General features: G+C 37.4%; 1 protein-coding gene across 1 annotated transcript; it reads left to right on the forward strand.

Annotated features, from left to right (window-relative positions):
- The first annotated feature begins 1181 nt into the window (after positions 1–1181).
- On the forward strand, positions 1182–22389 carry minpp1a (multiple inositol-polyphosphate phosphatase 1a). The gene is made up of 5 exons (XM_067455553.1): positions 1182–1914; positions 3350–3541; positions 7695–7792; positions 13400–13530; positions 21085–22389. The coding sequence occupies exons 1-5, from the start codon at positions 1317–1319 to the stop codon at positions 21437–21439; spliced, it is 1374 nt and encodes a 457-aa protein (XP_067311654.1). The 5' UTR covers positions 1182–1316; the 3' UTR covers positions 21440–22389.
- Positions 22390–22408: the final 19 nt, after the last annotated feature.

The following is a 22408-nucleotide window of genomic DNA, read 5'->3' on the forward strand; positions in this document are numbered from 1 at the left end:
TACAGTGATACAATATTATACACTTCACTTTCAAGCTAAATAGTTAATATGAAGCGGTTAAGTTAAATTAACTCATTAATTGAAAGTACTTGACCAAAATAAGTGTCACATTTGTAGCCATATAAAATTATTATACAGAAAAGTACAAATATTAGCAAAAAGTAATCCAAATATTTCTGACCGCATAAAGAATACCAAGGTCGTATGTGGTAAAACACAGGACAGAGGGTAGCTAAAAAAATGTGTACATCTTTAATTTAATTTAATTTAATTTCTGATGGCATGTTATTTTAGAATAAAATGCTCTAAAATGCTTAAGTGGTTTGTGCTTGTGTTTTTAAAATTAATTGTGAGTTTACATAATGTGAATTAAGCTAGACATTATTTTGTTATGACACAGTAACATATAGGCTACTACCCCAAAGCAGCTCCTGCAGATTATTCATATATGACAATTATTATACCTTTATTTAACCAGGTATGTCAGTTGAGAACAGGTTCTTATTTACAAGGATGACCTGGCCAAGAGGCAGCATAAGAAGCAGGTGTAATAGCCTACAGTAAAAACATAAAATTAATACAAAAATACAGCGATAAACATTCCATATAAAACACACAAATAACTAAAAACAAGTACAGCGATCTTGTAACAATAGTTTCATGGAGTTTGTTTCATTCGATTTTCTTCATCATTGGTTGAAAACTCTTTACACTTTATTTTACAGTGTCATTGTTACAGCTAAACATTTAAGTAGCCTACTGAGTAGTATTAATTGCATTTTGGCCTACTTACAATAGGGTTATGGGAGGATTAGCATTTGGTTGAGGGTTAGTTACATGTAATTATGAATCATTACTGTGTTATTACTATGGTAACATGTAACATATGTAACGGACGCTGTAAAATAGTGTTACCAAAACTGTCACTTTGGAACAAAATTTCCTTCAGAAATAGGCTAGATTTTTTTATTTTAGTACACTTATTTTTTCAAATGTAGGCCTATTAAGAATAATTCTCTTTGACTTTAGAATTTATGGATTCCCATGACTTTTTCATTGACTGAAAGTAAACTTTTAAAAGTTAGGTATTTTCGGGGGTTTTATGGGGGACCAGGGCGACCAGTCCAGGTGCAGATGCAGAGAAAGTAAAAAAAAAACAGTGAAAGCTATTATTTGGCCAACATTTCGAGGTCCACAGTGTAAACATCCGCAAACAGTAGCTTGCGAGTAAAGTCTAGTGAAATGAGTCACTTTTCACTTGCGCAAAACCAGGCAACGGAGAGGAGACGCCGAGCAACGCACCCCAAAACACAAACATGGTTAAACAAGTGGTAACAACAGTATGTTTTGTTCTTTTTCACTGCATTATAAGTTACTGGGCGTTTATGTCCTCTTGTAGCATCCACTCATCCACGAAAAACAGCATACCAGCCATCGCCAGGTATTTTGGCACCAAAGGTCGCTATGAGGAGGTTAACTCGTACTTAATCGACGATATTTTGGCCACAAACAACTCCCTCGTTACGCTGCCTTCCTCAACATGCAGCGCAATTCATTTGACAGCAATAATCCGCCACGGGACGAGGTTCCCGACCACTAAAAACATTATAAAGATGCGCAATTTTTATAATCTCGTCCTGCATGACGCGACCGATAACTTAAAATGTTTGTCAGAGATAAAGTCACAGTGGGAGATGTGGTACAAGGATGAAATGGACGGGCGACTGGTGGACAAAGGCCGTGAGGATCACAAGCACCTGGCGCAGAGACTCATTAAATGGTTCCCTTCTTTGCTGACTGAGGACAACGTGCGTCAAGGGCGCGTGAAATTGATCACCAGCTCCAAGCACAGGTGTGTGAACAGTACCATCGCTTTCAGAGAAGGACTAATGACAGGACTCGGCATAAAAGAAGGTAATGCATGAGGACCCAGCCTTGCAGTTACCTCAAGCACTGAATCATCTGAATGCCATACCATTAAATCATTGTTTGCAATTTTCATACATGATAATGCTCACTTGTTTCACCTCTACAGCAGTGCGATTCAGTGGAGAGAAAATGAGACCTACTCGATTATTGTGTAATTAACCAAACAATTCTGTCGCATGCCTGTTGCATTCCTACATGATATAAAGAACCAAAAATAGATCTCTTTATTATTTTAATAGCTGATTCTCCTTGGCAGTAATGAGATTTGGCAAAGAAAAAACATACTTTTTTTTTTACTGACTGATATATCAATATCGTATATAAAAACTGGCTGATATCCTTATTGTTGTATCACCTAAGTTTTGCTCTGCAGTAATATAATAAAATAATACTTTGTTTTAAAAATACCAGAGGAGGAAAAAGCTTAATTTTAATTGATTTAAATAAAGTTAAATTGACTATCTTAAAAAAAAAAATCTTAATATGCTGGACCTTTAGCAATGTGCCTTATTGGTTGTGTTTGATGTCTTAAAAACCATTCTATTTAGGCTTATATTATAGCTATATAGTATGTAGGCTTAAACAATTCACACACAAAGAAACTGCTTCTGTATGGGCAGGCAAACACAGAAATCTATTAAAAAATTGTATCTAAAAAATAATCCAAGTTTTCAAGGTGCACTATGTAATTTTTTGTCTGCTAGATGGCGCCTACTCAAAACAAAGGCGTAGTTTGATGACAACAAGTCTGAGTGCAGAATTTTGGGACATGGTGTCTTCACCTCACAAACCGTGGAAAAGAGTCTCTGGATCGGACTCGGGCAGAAATCATGTTCATGGATGCGATTATTAACGTTACAGTAGTATGAAGCAGAGCAGGGGTGACTGCTGTGAAGCTGAATGAGGTTGCGATTGCTAATGAGATGAGCGCGACACGCCTCGCGAGCAGCGGTATTTTATTATGCCACAGGCGCCATTTCCACTTTTCCAGGCATGAGTATGAGGTAACGCAGCTCTGTTTATCATATTAGATACATTTCACTTTGAGTGTGTCGAAAATGATATGACGTTACACTGTGCGTTTGCTTGGTGGCTGCTATGACACTTGTTGCACACTGCAGTGAGAATAAAGCTGAGGGTAACTAAGGGTAACGCAGATATGACGTAATTGACAGGCATTGTCCCTCATAAGTTCTTTGGTTAAAAAGGCAATTTTCTCACGATTTACAAATAGTTGGAAACATTTGGGATATTGTAAGTACTCAACTGAACGAAATATATAACACTGGCCTAGTGGTTTTTGGATATTTTGCTGCAAACATTTTACATAGTGCACCTTTAAGAGTCATAGTGCAATGATTATAAACCCATAATTCCGCCATGGCCCATTTAACACTGCCATTTATTATTTTTTCTTCAGTTAAGTTGGAACCAGCTGTGAACGACGCTTTGATGCGTTACTTTGACCAGTGCGAACGTTTCATTAAAGAAGTGGAGAACAACAAGAGTGCCTTGGAGGAAGTGAAACGTTTCAATGAAGGCCCTGAGATGAAAAGAGTAATGGAGAAAATGGCGGACAGGCTGGAGGTCCCTTACACCAGCATCACCGATGGTAAGTGTTTGCATAGAATTATCATGACACTGTTACACAGTCTCTGCTGAAGTACTGAAATAAGGCAGCATCCAAGAGGATATTGTGCAGTTTAAAAGTGTGCTAATGTTATGGTTATTTTTTGTTATGGTTTATGAAAAGAGCTTCTTCAATTTCAGAACACAAGAGACAACTTCACTTTCCTCTTAATGTTACAGTCTTCTTGCAACCACAACCACAAAAATGTGCAATCAAGTCGATTTTTGCACACCCTTCCTTTCCGAATTCATGTCAGGCTGACTTCAATTCACATGTCAAATATGAGAAGTCTTTAGATGAGAACCTAAAAATAGAATCATAATATTTCTAATAACTCCACCATTCTTAGTCTTTTCAAATTTCCTCTGCAGTGATTATGCACATAAAGCAGATTAGAGGTTCCTGAGATAATTTATAAATATTAAAAAAATCAATAAACAAAACTGGTGGAATTCAACTTTTAAGTAAAATTGCGGCAGCGAGAACGATGCTGAGCCAAGTGAAGATGTTTACTGCATCTGGGGTGTTTACTGAACCAATCAGATAAGAGTAAATCGAGAGTCAGCGAGCAGCTCATTTAATTGGCTCCAGAAGAAGGTGTGAATCAAATAAAACCAAACTTATTTAAAGAACGAACTCTTGAACTTACATCAGCATGATAACAACCTAAAATGACAGATACATAATGACAGAATCTTTGGAAAAAAATGTATTTGATGTGTAATTTGATTGTTTAGTTTGTCTATTTCCAATTACATTACATGGAGAGGGCAGGGTTTATAACCTATACTGCATCCAGCCACCTGGGGGCGATCAAAACACTTTGGCTTTACTTTAGTGCAAGACTCAAGTGGCACACTTGGGCTGAATCTGAAATTGCTCCCTAAACCCTCCTTTAATCTAGCCTGACAAGCCAGACCCACATGAAGATGTTTGGTCTGGAAACTCACCATTGACAGGGCTCAATCTGAGGGGCGGGATAAATGGTTGTCTTTCAAACTCCCTCTGCACGCAACTAGATAGAGCTACAACCAACCAGAGCAACGAAGATGAAGCGGAGCTACGAACTAGTTGACAGATTAAACTTTAGCCATATCCGGTCGGCAAAACTCTAAACACATCTTCCCTTTTAAAGAATGACTTCAGTGCCGTTCTTTGTTCTTTTCTCAGAGAAAAGCTTAACTTCAAGTCTTCCAGAGTCGCGGTCAAAGCTGATTTGAAAGGCTGCCGGTCACCAGTTTCTGTGTTTACTAGTAGCACGCAAACGCTACTCGGCCGTCATTATGTTAAGCACCATCCACCGAATCTATACACGATGTGATTAGCCCGACAAGAGTTTGGTGTTTACAGCTCAGACATGTATTGAAAGCTACACGTTACACATTGTTAAGATACTCGCGGCAGATTAGATTTGCTGCTGCTAGGGTGTGTCTAGATTTCTAGGCTATCCTTAAAGGTGCACTATGCAGCTTTCGTCCAGTGGAGGGCGCCTATTCAAAACAAATCGTAGTTTGATGATGCAAAGTGTGAGCGCAGCATCTTGGGAGATGTGGTCTTCTCATCACAGCCGGTGGAAAATAGGACTCGGGCAGAAATCACGTTCATGCATGCGGTTATTAACGTTACTGTAGTCTAAAGCAGAGCAGGACCGAGTGTTATGGACCTGAGCACAGCTGCTGGAGCGATTGTTAAACAAATTCCCGCCTTGCGAATACCGGGACTTTTTTATGACGGAACGGGACACATTCGCCGGGTGCCTGCACAGATCCGCTCTTCCGGTTATGATTTTGAGATAATGTAGCTCTGTTTATCATATTAGATACATTTAAGTGTGTTCAAAACGATGTTATGACTTTACTCCGTGCATTCACTTGTTCACACTGCTAAGAGTAAAGCGCTCCTGCCAAATAAAAGCCGAAACCGAAGGTAACGCAGATATGACGCAATTGCAATTGCAACTCCCTCAAATGCAATGCTGAAACGTTCCTGTCCTTAGTTAAAATAGCAATTTTCTCACAATTTACAAATAGTTGGAAACTTCTGGGATATTGTAGGTACTCAACTGAACAAAATATATAACACCGGCCTAGTGGTTTTTGGATATTTTACTGCAAAAATAGTTCAAAACATAGTTCACCTTTAATCACTTTTCCTTATGTCAGTCCACTAATACAGTTCACTTGAAAGAGTGAAAAAAATCAAATCAGCAAATTCAGACAGCCATTGAGTGGATCGGCTGTATACTCTTCACTGCGGTGCAATGTGGGATAGAATGAGTACACTTGATAACGTCCACTATGGTTTCTTTCCCCTTTAAGAAACATAATGATGCAAAATGGTGATTTCACTGTAAGGGGACCCGCAGTGTATGTAGAAAGAAATGGCTCATTCTAAAGGTAATAAAATATAATGGTTCATTAAGTAAGGTCTTTATACACCACTGAAAAGATAGTTATGTACACTCCTGAACAAAATCTTAAGACCTCAGTCAGGCGGGCTTTGTGAATTGCAGCGTTGTCCTGCTGAAAGACCTAGTCATTACCGCACAGACGGGGGCCCTCGGTCAAGAGGGATGCCCGCTGCAACAGATCCACATAGCCAGTCGCCGTTTGAGGCCCCTGCACAACCTGAAGCTCCATTTTCCCATTGAAGTAAAAAGCACCCCAGATCATGATGGAGCCTCCTCCACTGTGCCGCGTAGAAAATATCTCAGGTGGGATCTCCTTGTCATGCCAGTAACTTTAGAAGCCATCAGGACCGTCCAGGTTAATTTTTTTCTTGTCAGAGAATAAAACTTACTTCCACTTTTCAATGTCCCATGTTTGGTGCTCCCTTGCAAATTCTAAACGGGCAAGTTTTTGTCGTGGGAGGAGACTTGGCCTTTGAAGACGTTTTTTGTTCTTGAAGCCCTTCTCTAGCAGATGACGTCTTATGGTTATTGGGCTGCAGTCAGCATCAGTAAAGGCCTTAATTTGGGTTGAGGATCGACCTGTGTCTTCACGGACAACCCGTCGTCCTGCAGCTCAGTGCAGGTGAAATCTTTTTGGGTCTACCACTTGACTTTTTTGTCTCATAACTCTCAGGATTTTTTAAGAAATGTAAAATGACTGTCTTACTGCGTCCAACCTCAGCAGCAATGGCACGTTGTGAAAGGCCTTGCTTGTGCAGCTCAACAATCCTGCCACGTTCAAAGAGAGAAAGCCTTTTTGCCTTTGCCATCAGGAGATCTTGACAATACGACTGCTTGAAGGACAATGCCATGAAAGCCATATTTTTGTGCAGATTTGACCTTTTTATGGCTATGGTCTTAAACAGGCCGTTCATCAGCTGATCAAAAGTTTAAGTTTAGATGCAGTTTTCAATAAATTACCTACTCTCTATATTTTGTCTCTTGCTCCTGTTTGTTCTTTTGGCATTTTGAAGCAGCACTTACAACCCGGTTATGATCCACAAGTGTGAAATGTGTAAAACTTGCAATGCATCCCCTGGTCTTAAGATTTTGATCAGGAGTGTATATTATAGTCAATTTCTGTCAATAGATCCCCATAAATATTACACACTGCACCTAAAAAACTCCAACCCTTCTCCTATCTCAATTTGCACTTTTTTTCTTTTCTTACTTTAAATGTAAAAATGATGTGTAGTTAGTGTAGTTAATTTCTAGGGATTACACAGGCCAAGTTTGCTGCAGCCTTTTCTCTGGAGAACAGAAGAAAGATGGGAAGAGATGGGAATGAGAAAACCACCAAATGTTATGAAGCAGGGTTTACTAGTTTTACGAGTTTAAAGGTTAGGGCTGCTCACTTTATCTGCTGCTGTCAGCAGTTGTATATCAATGCACAAGCAAAGAGCAAGAGATAGTGAGAACAATTAATAGTTTTGCTACTGCGGTCTTTACTACGATCACTAGACGGCAGTGTTGAGCGTTTTTCTGTGCCCCAAATATAGGAGGAAAGTACAAACATATCAGACTCTACACCAGCACTTTATCCAAAAAATTACATTGTTTTATTATTTTTTCAAAGATATGCACAGTACTAGATAATACTAGATAATGCATTAGATAATACTATCTAATACTAATAATATCTAATGCTTTAGCAAATGACACTTTTTTTTGTTTGTTGCTTTGTAGATTCAGTGGAAGCAGCATTCTACCTGTGTGCGTATGAGTTTACTATCCGCAAAGTGAACTCACCCTGGTGCCAGTTGTTTGACGAGGTAGATGCACAGGTACTGGAACAGAGCAGTTTTTCCTGTTTGCCCTTATTTACTTATCTTAGGACCTAGGAGATTACATTTAAGTATGCCAAGAGTATTTCTTCCTCAAATGAAATATAGAAATAAAATGTGTACTGCCACTTAATTCTAACATGTTAAAGGCACTTTAATTTTCAGTTTGCCCTATCTGAGTAAATCCATTCAGAGAAGAAACTAGTGGTTGTTTTTAATTCATATAAGAAAAAAATTGTAACACCTTACAATAAGGTTTAATTAGTTAACATTATCTAAGAATGAACAATACTTTAATCTTTTACATTTCAAGTTCATTTAAAAGTGTGCAAATACATTGTTTAAAATCAAATGTTGTATACATTAGTTCATGCACTGTGAACTAACATAATGAATAGCTGTATTTGTAATAACTAACATTAACAAAGATTAATTAATACTGTAAGAAATGTATTGCTCACAGTAAGTTCATGTTAGTTAACACCTAACTACATTAATAAAAACTTAGTTAATACATTAACTAATGTTAACAAATGATACCTTAAAAATTGCTTTTTTTGCCAATCATAGCTGATCATGTGAAGTCACACTATGATGTGTTAAGAACAGGTGGAAATAAGTTTTGATTTTACATAATTTTATAAAATTTTTGAGGTAATATTTTCAGAGCTTTTTTCTTCAGCAACTTGGATTACTTAGATCTTTATGGTGCTTTTAAAATTTGTGTTCCACAAAACACACACACACACACACACACACACACACACACACTACTGTAAAAAAAAATCCTGTTTCTAAAAAAAAAATACAATAACAGTAGCCATGTATAGCTTTTAGATTTATACTACAGTGCTGTTAAATGTTTGAATCTGATTGGCTGACAAATGTTCTAATGTGTACAATTATTTTCAGGGAAATGCACCGCTAAAGTAGGTCTAGACAGGTCTTGAACGTATAGAAGTTCCTATAGCACTTCACCAAATGATTTCAGTTATTTTAGCCTACAACAGCAACTGAACCGAAACCCACAATTATACTGTCCAAGCAAATAAATATATATTAAACAATAAGTTAAAACTGACTAATTATTTAAAGGGGGATTTTGTATCAAAATGATGTTACCTTTCAAGGGAATTCACGCTGTGGGAACGTCTCTGTGTGATTGCGTCATGAAGCACTTATGGAATCACTCTAATGGAGTGACGGAATGTCATAGCCGTGTTATGTCAGCTACTAGGAAGCTATAAAGCACACTTCCACCCACACTTTCAGCTCATGTGTCTTCAGCAAGCGCTCCGTGTGAATCATTGTCTGTCAAAAAGTGGTCTAGGCAGGAGTTTTTCTCCACACACACACACACACACACACACACACACTTTTCTTTGTGTTTAACCTCAGCCCTAACTTCTTCTTGGATGCGAGAACAACATCTCGATGTTGAACTGCCATGTGTGCCGACTGCGCTAGGATCAGCCAGTCGTCAATATAGTTAAGAATGCAGATCCCCTGCATGTGCATGGGGACCAGAAGTAGCAACACCCTGCTTCTTTTGAGCCCTGTGTGAGGAGCTCGTACTCAGCTTCTGCTGCTCCCGCCTAGCAGCAGCTGAAACCTAAGGTTTTCGAGAAAGGAACTGCTGGAGTGCCGCCATCTGTTTCTTTGCCCTTGTGCCCTGGTAATGTGGAGGGAGCCTTGGTTTCTATCCCAATGGCCTGTGTTGGGAGATCCTTGTCGTCGTGCCACACTAACGATGGATGCAATCTCACAGGTTGGAGTCGCTCGGCTCAAGGTCAGTGGCAGGACCATCATCTGTCCTGGCACATAAATTCGTTGGAGATGATGACGGTGTTTAGGGCTCTGAAGCACTTCCTCCCATCATGTACTAGTTCAAACAGATCGGTGGTCTAATACTTAAATAATCAGGGGGGTCTGAGATCACGCCCGCTATACAAGCTTGCTCGTCAGGTCCTTCTGTGGGCCCAAAGGAAAATGTTGTCTCTCAGGGCAGTTTATATCCCAGGGTATTTGAATGTAGAAGCAAATATCCTGTCGAGACAGGGGCCGAAGCCCAGGGAATGGAGATTCCACACCGAGGTGGTGGAACTCCTGTGGTAAAACTTTGGCAGGGCAGAGGTTGATTTGTTTGCATCATCAGAAATATCTCATATCCGTCCACCCTAACCCATCCAGCTCCTCTGGGACTGGACGCTATGGTACAGGAGTGGCCGAAGTTGTCCCTGTATGCATTTCTCCCTACTCCTCTGCTTCTAGGAGCTCAAGAGAGGGGTTGCTGGGATGGCCCGTCTGTTGTTAGTAGCCCCATACTGGCCGGCCGGAATATGGCTTTTGGACTAGGGATGCACCGAATCCAGATTTTTGAGGTTCGGCTGAATACTGAATCCACTGGTTAAGATTCTGCCGAAACCGAATACCGAATCCAACTCCCATCCTCAGTCCATTATCACAGTAAACACATTAATGACATAAACAACGTCCACAGCAGTGCATTTTTAATTTAATTTTAATTAAAAAAAAGGCTACATATGCCAGGATGACTGTGCTGTATTGCTGTCTGTAGATTCCTTCATGCACAACTCTTATTCTCTCGGATGGGAAGTTCGGTTCTTTTCCGCGAAACGGTTCTTTCGGACAGTTTGTTTCAATGAACTGGTTAAAAAAAACGGATCACTGGTTCTTTTACGTCCTTACGTAATGACATCATTTCTATCAACTCATCAGATGAAAATACATTCAAACACATTCATATAAAGTATTTGAAATCAAAACTTGTCTGTCCACTGTCGTGCAAACACTGATGTTTTACACAGATTAAATAAACTTACATTGACATAACAAAAACTTACACAAATCCTTGGTTCACCCGTGCTCAAATATTATCAGCATCAGTTTTCCGAGGGAAACAGCAGCTGTCCCACTCCGAGAGAAACAGTTCGGTTCAAGACGACGCTATCACGCATGCAGTATCTCAGCTCACCGGTTCTCACAGCAAAACATGTCTCAGTTCAGTGAACTGTTGGAGTTACAACATATACTTCAAGACATTAGTTTATTTCTAGTCGGAGAGACTGTCACTCATGTCAGAAAGTGAGTAACTAAAGTAACTTTTGAGATCAGCGCTGATTTGAGGCGCGAACCGTTTAGAACGATTCAGTCCGATTTGGTGAACTGGTTCGACTGGATCACTAAAAAGATCCGGTTAAAAAGAACGATTCATTCGTGAACCGGAAATCCAGCGGCTATTGTTTAGGGTTCTTGCCACTACGAGACAAATCGGCATTGCAAATTTAACATATAGCTCGACTTGAATTGCCTTCTTGTGACTGAAAGTACTGCCAAACAACACATCTTCTGTTCACGAGTTCCATTTTCACTTTCTCACAGCCTACTGCATTCGAACGGTCCACCTAGTAAACACATTGCCATAATCAACCGCGGCATCATGTTCGACCAGTATCGCGTAGTGCAAGCCTAGGGTTCGGTTCGGTGGAAAAAAATTCTAAGGTTCAGCAGAAACCGAACCCAGTCAAAAAGCCCAATACTAGGACGAATCTGAACCCGAATCCCTGATTGGGTGCATCCCTATTCCGGACATAGTGACTCTTCTCTACGGCTCTCCGATTGAGATTCCGATCAGGAGGGATCTGCTTTCTCAGGTGAAAGGGTCAATGCTACACCCTCGGCCAGAGCTGTGGAAACTTTGGGCTTGGCCTCTGAAGGGGCCCGGCTCATAAGTACTGGTCTCTCAACTGAGGTTGTGGAGACCATTCTACAGTCTAAAGCTCTTCCATGAAGGAAATGTTATGGTTTGAAATGATTTTTTTTTTACTTCATGGTGCAGAAATCACCAGTGGGAATCAGTTAACTGGCCGGTGGGTGCAGTGCTGGACTTCCTGCAGGAGAGATTCTCTGCAGGGTTAGCCTCCTCCACAATAAAAGTGTATGTGCTTACCACACTCCTTTGTGTGGTGTATCTTTGGGGCGACACCCTCTTATTACCCATTTCCTTCGTGGCACTTTGAGGCTAAGACCTGTAGTTCGCACTAGGGTGCCTGCCTGGGACTTGACCATTGTCCTTCAGGGCCTTTCAGAGGCTCCTTTTGAGCCTATCGAAGAAGTTCCTGAGAAATTTCTCACACTGAAAACACTTATTTTTGCTTGCTATTACATCCCTCAAGAGACTAGGAGATATTCAAGCTCTTTCAGCTTGGCACCCCTGTGCTTGGAATTTGCACCCAGTATGGTTAAGGCCTTCCTTTATCCAAGGCAATATATTCCTAAGGTTCCTACTAATATTATAAGACCAGTTATTCTACAAGCCTTTCGTCCTCCTCCTTATCAGACCAGGATAAGCTTAATCTTTTAATCTATCTAAACAGCTGTTTGTATGTTTTGGGTCTCCTAGAAAGGAGTGCCCGGTATCTAAGCAGAGAATGAGCAAATGGGTGGTCAAGGCCATTTCACTTGCTTATGAGGTGGGCAGTCAGCCTTCGCCTTTGGCTGTACGGGCACACTACTAGGAGTAGGCTGCCTCTAAGGCTTTATTGTCAGGAGTCTCACTTCAAGAAGTGTGTGATGCGACATTGTGGTCCTCACTGCGTAGCTTTGTGCGGTTCTATGAACTTGACCTCAGCTTTACACCAGGGGCACGGGTGCTCGATTCTTGGTGCGCTATGTTCACATGGACGGGTATCTAGCTCCTATGGAAACTTGGTTATAGTGTTCCCACAGCGATGATGCCGCGCAAGTTCCCTTGAAAGAGAACATCTTGGTTACGTACTTAACCTTAGTTCCCTGAATAGGGAACGAGACGCTGTGTCGCCCTACCATACTTCCTGCATGGCCATGATCGTAGTGCTTTAGCTTTTTTTCCAGAAGCTGAATGTGTTTTGTGCAGTTGTGATTTATAGTTTCCTGGTGGATTCCAGAGGCATTCCCACAGCAGTGACGCAGCGTCTCGTTCTCTATTCAGGGAACTAAGGTTACATATGTAACCGAGATGTTTTATTATGTATGAAAAGCACATCTAGTCTCTTTCTCCCGCTCTCTTGCCTACTCAAAGGCACACACATACAGTACGGACACACACTCTCACAGAAATGTGTTGTCAGTGCCAGGCCAGCTAGTTGGACCAGTTATAATTGCATTAATAATTACATTAGTCTGCTATCAATGGCTCAAGCCTCCATTACTAGCTCTAAAATGACGGTTTGGAAATAGCAACAGAGGCTTGGGATTTACACATAATTAGCCCTAATCACAATAGCATTTTAAGGACAAAAGCCCTCTCCTGATAAATGTCTTCAAATACATCATCTGAACAATGTTTTGAGGTGTGGTAACCTTAGTTTAAGCATAATAGTATGGAAAAATAATGCACACACCCTGTAATGGATATGCATTATTTTCTAATTATTCAATGGCTCGTCGTCAATTTTTCCTTACATTATTTTAAAATGTAATTTATTTCTGTGATTGAAATTCAGAATGTTAATAATAATGACAACAAATATATTTCTGAATATTACTGCACACTGATGAGGTCATATGTTCCTGTAGATTTAAAGGGACTGTATTGTGTCTCTTAAGGTGATGGAGTACGCTGGTGACCTGAAACATTACTGGAAGCGAAGCTATGGGCATGATATCAACAGAAAGTCCAGCTGCATTCTCTTCCATGATCTTTTCCATCGTCTTAAACAAGTTGTAGACGAGATCAAGTAAGAGCACTATATGTCTTTTTATATAATGCATAAAAGAAATGATTTATACTATTTCCACTTTGTTAAAAATATTTCTATATTTAGACCTAGCTTTCTTAGCTAGTTGCGTCTTTGTTTAGCTGTAAAGGTGACATCCTTACTCAAGTTACATCAGTTTCACTCTGTGTATTTTTTTTCTTTTGTGTATTCTATTTTTAAGAATCCAATTCACATGAGCAAAAGAGAAAAAAATGTATTACTGATTTCTTTTTGAGAAAAGCGGTCGTATACAAGTGATAAAAAAGTGATTTGCTTTTGTTCGTAATATTCATGAATATTTTGAGAATAAGTTCAACTGAAATGTGCTGAACAAAATTACAATAGTAAATGAGTCTACCTATGTCTCTTATGCTCATTAAGGCTGGATTTATTTGACAGACATACAGTAAAAATAGTGATATTGTGAAATATTATTACAATTGAATACAACTGTTTTTATTAATATATATATATATATATATATATATATATATATATATATATATATATATATATATATATATATTATTATTCCTGTGATGGCAAAAATTTCAACAGCTATTTTGCCAGTCTTCAGTGTCAAATAATCAAGTCAAAGAAAAATCACAGAAAAATTGTCATGTTCATTGTCATTGTTATGTGATCACAAAGGCATCTGAAATGAAAAGAAAAAAACCCTGAGAACCTAATGTAACCTGAGAAAACACAGACAATAATATTTACTACCATTTTGTCAACATATAGGCGTCTATGTATTTATTATGTCTATGGTCAGTTCTACCTACTGGCCAGAACAAGATAGTGATGAGTAAACTAAACGAAGGAACGCGTTTGTGCTTTAAAGAATGAAAATGTAAAAGAGCACAGGGTGCCCACCCATCAGCCTGTATGTTAAGATCGAAAACAACATTTGCTCTTTTTTATCACCACTCTAGGCTAGGGCCAACAAATAAAAAAATAAAAATCACATTTATTTTTTTATCAATATTGCAATCACTATTATTATCTCACAATATGGTTGATTTTAAATATCAGGGACATTTTTTAATTGTCAATACTTCTGCAAAAACCAATACAAGGTTAACTAATATAAGAAAGGGTCCTCAAAATAATTAAAGAAGACAATTAAACTCAGCAATACGATAATAACAGAAACTAGTTACAAACAAAAATACAAATACAAAATAAAAAATAAAAGATTATTCAGGAAGATATACTAACAGTGGTATTCAGATTAGTATAGTCTACAACAAAACAACTGCGTAATCGGTTACACTTTATTTTGATGGTCCGCTTTAGACATTCTACTAACTATAAGTAACTTTGCAACTACATGTCAGCTAACTCTCATTAGAGTATTAGTAGACTGTCAGTACACTGGTAGGTTATGGTTAGGTTTTAGGGTTCGGGTTAGAAGAACAAGTTGAATTGTAGTTGCCAGTTTGCTTATAGTCAGTAGAATGTCTGTTGGGGGACTGACAAAATAAAGTTTTAGTAAATATTAATCAGACAGTCTACTAATACTCTAATGACAGTTAGTTGACATGTAGTTGTAAAGTTACTTATAGTTAGTAGAATGTCTAAAGTGGACTATCAAAATAAAGTGTTACCGCATAATCAAATAACATTGCATAGAGTAGTTGCATAGTGTAGAGTAAGAATAAATTAGAGTCATTTATTCTTACTCTACACATTACAAATTAATTATTAAAACTTAAGTAATTCAGTGATTGATTTTTCTTTTGTCAGTGGTTGTTTTATTATCATTAATGACAGACAACAGCAGGTTTATTAGGCTGCTGTCGCTTTAAGAGCTAATGCATGGCTCCAGTATACTATTACATACGCATTTTCTTTCTCAAGTCTGTATATTCACTTAAGACATAACCCACTGTTTACATGAATACTCTCCAAAAAGGCATTTCAAGATTTTTGTGTGAATGTGTTTAGGTGCGGATCTGAAGCCCATTTTACATTTAGAGATTGCACACAGAAAGCCTGAAGAACATTGTCTCTTTTGCGGCATAATGCATTTTTAATAACACTATTTAACATAACAAATGTCCTGCAGTTTAGCAACGGTAGACTGCATTTTACAACACTCACTCTTTTGGCTGATGTAAGAAATCTTCCCATCTTTCTTCTCTCTAGCAACAGCCCTGGTTGTTTCCTTCGGAGTTATTCCAAGATGTCTGAATCTTTTGCTTCATATTTAATAGCGCTCTATTATGATTGCTCTTGATGAGGAGCTCAATATGCATTCCTAATTAATACTTATTTTATTTTGTAGATTTTTAGCAAGTGGCAACCTCTCTTTTGAAGCCAATACGGAAGTGACTTAAACTGCAATTCATTGACTGCCCACTAGAGACAGGCTCCAGAAGGGAGCAGAATCTCATTGAGCCCCAACTTACAGCAGAAAAAAAACATTTTTACAGCCTGGTAAAAATTGTGGTTTTGGTCTATACGGCTAAATATGCCCTTCATCACAACTGTGAGGGGGGTGAATTTTTTTATAACTTTTACATTACATAAAGCCTTAAATCTCTTTGTAATTAAGGGCGTGGTTACTTTGACAGGTGGATAGCCATTTATCCGCCATATATAGTCATTGCGCGACCCACATCCCGCCCATTTTCTGTTATCCGGGAGTGATGCGCGATGACGTGCTGGAAAAATGGCAAAGGCCAGCTCGTCTCTACTTTAAGCTTCAGGACGGCTTATCGCAATCCTATGGGTGACGTCACAGACACTATGTCCATTTTTTTTTTTTACAGTCTATGGTTTTTAGTGGCTTTTTTATTATTTGATTCATTCCTGTCTACTACTGAGCGTCAAACCTCATATTAAACATTGTTTACTCCAAATACAATGTGTGAATGTACCCAGAGAGTAAGTGTTTGCCTAACCAGTAATATTGCTATTTGAGAGTAGTTGAGCATTCATAAAAATAGTTTTTCTGAGCCTAACAAGCATCATAACACAAAGCCTCACACCCACTGCCCACACACAGAGCCTCACGCACCACATTACACAGGATACACAACTTCTGAACAGGAACTAGAGGGATATAATTATCTTGTGTAATAATTAGCAATCCTCCTATTCATTCTCTTGAGTCTGTTACACTTTTTTGTTTTTTGTTTGAATGTCATAGTTAAAGTTAAGCAAACTTGGGTGTGGGGGATGTCCGTCATAAATATACATGGCTAAGGGTATCCACAAATAAGGATATGTGTCCTTATATTTACATGCATGCATTTGACAGACGTGTTTAAACAAATCATTGTCTGGGAACCAAACCCATGTATTTGGAATTGCTATCGTCATGCTCTGCTGTCATACTCACTCTCCTCTTGTTCCAAATAGACAGTCTTGACAGCTGTTGTCCGTTTAAAATGGATCGTAATTACACAACTATTTAAAAGTTTGGGCTTGGTAGGATTTTCCTTTATACTAACCGAGGCTGCATTAAACACACACACACACACACACACACACACACACACACACACACACACACACACACACACACACACACACACACACACACACACACACACACACACACATATTACAACCTTAAATATTGTGAAATATTATAATTCATTTAAAATAACTGTTTTCTATTTTAATATATTTAAATATTTTTATTGATTCCTGTGATGGCCAAATTTAATTTTCAGTTTGCCCATCCATGCTTTAAGTGATTTGAGTTATAGAAATGTGACAGTGTGTTATGTGAATGCTGGATTCAAGAGTTAAACTCTCAGAGTGATCACTTTTATCAGTGTTATATATATATATCGTCACACTGTCCAGCCCTAAAACTTGTATAGTTTTTGTCAGTGCTTATTTAAAAACGTCTCATTAGGCATTCCATAAAAAGAGCAGTTTGAACATCATGCTCAACTTCTCGTTTTGCATTTTTGTATCAGGGGAAAAATTGTCAAACGAGTTTGGAACAGCATGTCAACGAATACATAATGGAATAATGGATAATCAACTAATCCTTTAACATTTCCAGAAACCCAACCAAACAGTTTTTTTCATTCACTTCTCAAAACCTGTCTGTTTTTATTTTATTTTATTTTTTAATGGTCATGACTACACTCTAAAAACTTATACTATGATTTACTCAATTTTTTTGGTGAAACATTTTTACACTAAAAAAATTGAGTAAATTTTAAAGCAGTGAAATCAATTATAGACACCATATGATCTGAGTAAATTTAAGTAAAAAAATTAAGTAGAGCTGAGTAACTGCATTTGTTACATTAACAAATTCAATTGAGTAGAAAAAATTGGGTAAAAAGCATTTAAAAACCAATATTTATGACTAATATGAACTGTTTTTATTTATGAGTATTACTAACTTGTATAGTATAACTTTAATTTCCTCTAAACCTTTGTAAAATACTCCACAGTCCACACAAACACACTTATACATGACATGGCCTTTATTGTCGACGAGTAATGTTACAGCAATAACGTTACAGCATATATTACTCTTTTGACATATTAAGAATAACAGTTATTTTACAACATTTAAAATCATGTCACAAACATTTTAGAAGTAAAAATTAAACATTTAAAAGTAATTCAAGTGTAATCAACCGGTCTGTTATCCCATTTCCACCGTATCAGCGCTGTTCCTCGGGCCTGAGATGGACTAACGTTAGTGGTCTGCGGGTGGACTTTGAACTTGAGGCCGCTGTCCTGCGTTTCATTTGTAGCTGAAAGATGCTGCGAGGAGGCGCCAGACTCCATAACCTGAAAATAAACAAACAGTGCCCAGTTTTAATAAGATTTTATCATCCAAATTCATTATATTCATTATCTTTACGAATAAAGTTGTGTGTTTTAAGCAACACAGCAGGCGTTTCAAAGACCAACGTCGCACGTTAACTTAAGGTGACTCACACTGTCCCTGTATGTTGTTTTGAGTTAAATAAAATGCCTTTTAGCACAGTAATGATTATATAGATAAAACAAAACATACAAACCTGAATTTCACAGAGGAAATGCCGCTGAGAAGAAGAAACTGCTCTGGTGACTGAGGAGAATTCAAATATCCGCACGCACTCAACCGTCGAGCTGTCGTCGCGTCAGAGGGTGGGGGAGGGGTGCATTGTTTTAATCAAGTAAACTTACTCAATTTCTTCAGTGTGTGTTAAATATTAATAATCTTGATTTTAATTAAGTAATATTTGTGGTTCTTGAAACAGATCGGTTTAATTCTCCATTCTGAAATATTTTGAAATAAATTTCACAAATGTTTTAAGTATATTTAAAATAAATATTTGGTTATTTGAATACTAAATTATTTTAGTGAAAAAAACTTAAATATAACTATAAATTTTAGACAAAATTAACTGTTGGATTTTTAGTCAATTATTTTGGTATGTTTAACTTAAAAAAACCTCTCAATATAATGTACTTGATTGTTTTATTTAATAAAGTTAATTATTACTGTGATATTTACTAAGCCACTGAATTATTTTTTAGAGTGTAAGCAAATGTAAAAGTAGGTAATAGCATCACATAAGAAGCAAATCAGATGATTATACTATATTTGGTTGTAAAATATTGTAGACTAATGTGACCAAATGAAATGCTTAGGCTATGATATACAGGTGTTGTCCAGTAAGTTTGATTTTTCTCACAGTCATTTTAAGATCTAATGCTAAAGAAGTAGTTTCAGATAGTAACCTGAATCCTGGCAATGTTGGCAAGTGTCTATCATTGTCCAAGGTACCTTTTATTTAGAAACCCACTGCTTGATGTCAGAAGAAGGATGTTGCAACATTAGATCAAGTGAGTTCATTCTGAAACTGGTCATTTTTGTCCAATAGAGCCCACCTGGGACATGATATCCTTGCCAACCAAGCAAGTTACCAGCTCTGACATCTTTAGGTTCACAGCATACAGAATTTTATTTGCAGCAGTTTTTGTAAAAAGAAAACTTTAAAACGGTCATATGTTATATTGTGTTGGATAACAGAAAAAATGACCCTCAATTGCCAATTTTTAAACAAAAAATTCAAAGAATATTAAGGGGTGATTCACAAGGAGTATGTTTTTGCATTTATTGGCAGTGGATTGGGAAAAAGTGCAAAGTCAAGATACTACTTTTAACATGTTTAAAATGCTGCATGTGCATGATGCTGCAAAAACAGTGGAATGCAAAAAAGCATTCTCTGTGAACACTCCCTAAAACTATTTATAAAACTACTTATTACATTATAACTGACGAATCTTCCACCCTTTGGCAATTGATCAGCCTGATCAATGTGTTTTAGGAATGATTGTGCGGCAGGTCGTGTTTATTGCTGGTTCTCTTCTGCAATATGTTGTGTTTTAGTGGTGAACTCCTTGTTCACATTTTCTGTGTTTGTTTCATTGTTCTCAGTATGAGGACATAAATCTGAATATATGCATATACTTTTCTCCCTTCGTTTCTGTTCAAAGGTTGTGGAGCCCTCCTCTACAGCAGGATCAGAGAAGCCCACAGTGACGTATAAGTACCTTGGCATACCAAACCATGATTTGTAATTCGAGTAGTTTGGGCTTTGTAATGAAAGGGCAATGTAAGATAACTCTTAAATAAAATTGGAGGACATGCATTCATGACAGATAGATTATATAGAGTATTATATTGCATTATTTTTAGTGGCAGGATTAACCATTGGATTAAGTTGCAGGCCAATTTGACCAATTTTTTTTGTTGAGAAATAAAAAAATGTTTATATATATATATATATATATATATATATATATATATATATATATATATATTATATATATTTTTTTTATATATATATATATATATATATATATATATATAAAATCTCAGGATTGAGAGGAGAGGAGATCTCAAGATCTCAGAATTGAATTGAGACTCACAAAATTCCAATTCAATTCCTTAATTCGAATTGATGTCAAATCCATGTTCATGTTCAGTTGGCTGGGGATCGAACCAAATACTATAGCAATAAAGACGGTTCACTCCTATTACTCATGAATGGGAGAAACTGCAACTCGCAATCCAATCGCTGATTGTTAAAGTCAATGCATTAGGCCTACTGCAGCTGTCGTTAGAAGCTTCTGTTCCCATAGAAACCTGAAAATTGCGCAAAGGACTGTACTTGCGCATTGGCTCGTTAAGCCCGAAAAATAAGCGTTTTTTAACACTATTTGAGCAAAAGAAACAACATTGATGGGACAGTACATGGCAGATTTTGTTACTGATTTAAAATATTTTATTTAGTCGTGAGTTCGGAAAACATTTTTTTTTAAATCCAGGATTACCCCATTTAAATAGATAGAACTGGATTTTGTATGTCTGAAATAGCTGCCTGGAGGCTTTGCAAATATGGCCGCCAAATGAACAGACTTTACTTGATAGTGACTTTTCTCTCACATTTATTGAAGTCTTACTCTATTTATTGAAGATCTCTCTCTCTCTCTCTCTCTCTCTCTCTCTCTCTCTCTCTCTCTCTCTCTCTCTCTCGCTCTCTCTCTCTCTCTCAGCTCGGTTGGTACTGTATCAGAGGCTGTAACAGTGCAGGTTGGCCATGCTGAGACGCTGATACCCCTCTTCACCCTGCTGGATCTCTTCAAGGATGACATCCCTCTCCAATCAACTAACTTTGCATCCCAACAGAATAGAATATTTCGCAGTGGGCACATTGTGCCTTATGCTGCCAATCTGATGGCAGTTCTTTATAAATGCCCGGAAGGGATTAGATTGGGCATGCGACTTAATGAGAAATCTTTAACCTTGCCTGGACTTACCGACCCTGTCCCTATGTATGAGGATGTGAGGAAACATTACAGAGCTCTGCTGGGGGGTTGTGACCAAGAGACTGTGTGTAAAATGAACTAGCATAAACATAAAATAACAATATAACTCATAATGGCCAGCTCACTAACACAGTGAGCAACAACTGGCAAAAAATAAAACAAAATAAAAATATATACAGGTATGTGCACATTATGTTATAAGTAAAACCAAATTTAGTGAGTATGAATTACTGGACCAATAAAAGACCAAAAATACCAAAATCGAGAACTTTAAAAAAAGGACATATTACAGACAATAGCAGAAGAAAAAAAACGTTCTGACTAACCAATTGAAGAAAATAAGCACATTTGACATAGAAAAATCTTTCAGCATTATAATGTCACCTTAGTAAATTTCTATACAGTTAGAACAACAACAACAACAACAACAAAAAGATTCAAAAAAAGATAGATTACATTTTATCATGGCTGCATTTATAGGCAATTAACCAGTGATTGTACTTTGTTTACATGATTGAATTGTAAATTGCTGGTTTTTGTGAATGGAAATTGCTGAGTCGTCTGTTCTGGTTAACTACTATTATAACTAGAGTATTTCTGTTAATGCTGTAGTCAATTGAATGTACAATGATCAGTTCAAACCAAATGTTATTTTGGCCAGTATATAATTATTTAAAAAAAAATTTTTATAAATCACATTTATAAAATATGTTTGTATGTAAAAATGTAATTTACTGGATTGAAATTGCATGCAATTTTGTTCCTATGAAAAGAAGGCCAATAAAATGTATGCTACTCTTTGCTTCAAACATCACATTTTTAGATTTTTCAAATCATGGAAATGTATGTAATTATGCTCAACTTTAAAAGAATGTAAGTGCAATTATTTTAAAATGTGTTTACATTTTTATCAGAAAGGACTGAAAATACCATGATAACTCATTGGACATAATTTTTGGGAGCATTGAAATGATTTTATATGATTTGTCAATTTGTTACAAAAATGCATTAAACTGTACTTTTAAAGCAAAACTGTGTCGCGTATTAGTAA

This window comes from Pseudorasbora parva, chromosome 10 (assembly GCF_024679245.1).
Source record: "Pseudorasbora parva isolate DD20220531a chromosome 10, ASM2467924v1, whole genome shotgun sequence".
NCBI lineage: Eukaryota > Metazoa > Chordata > Actinopteri > Cypriniformes > Gobionidae > Pseudorasbora > Pseudorasbora parva.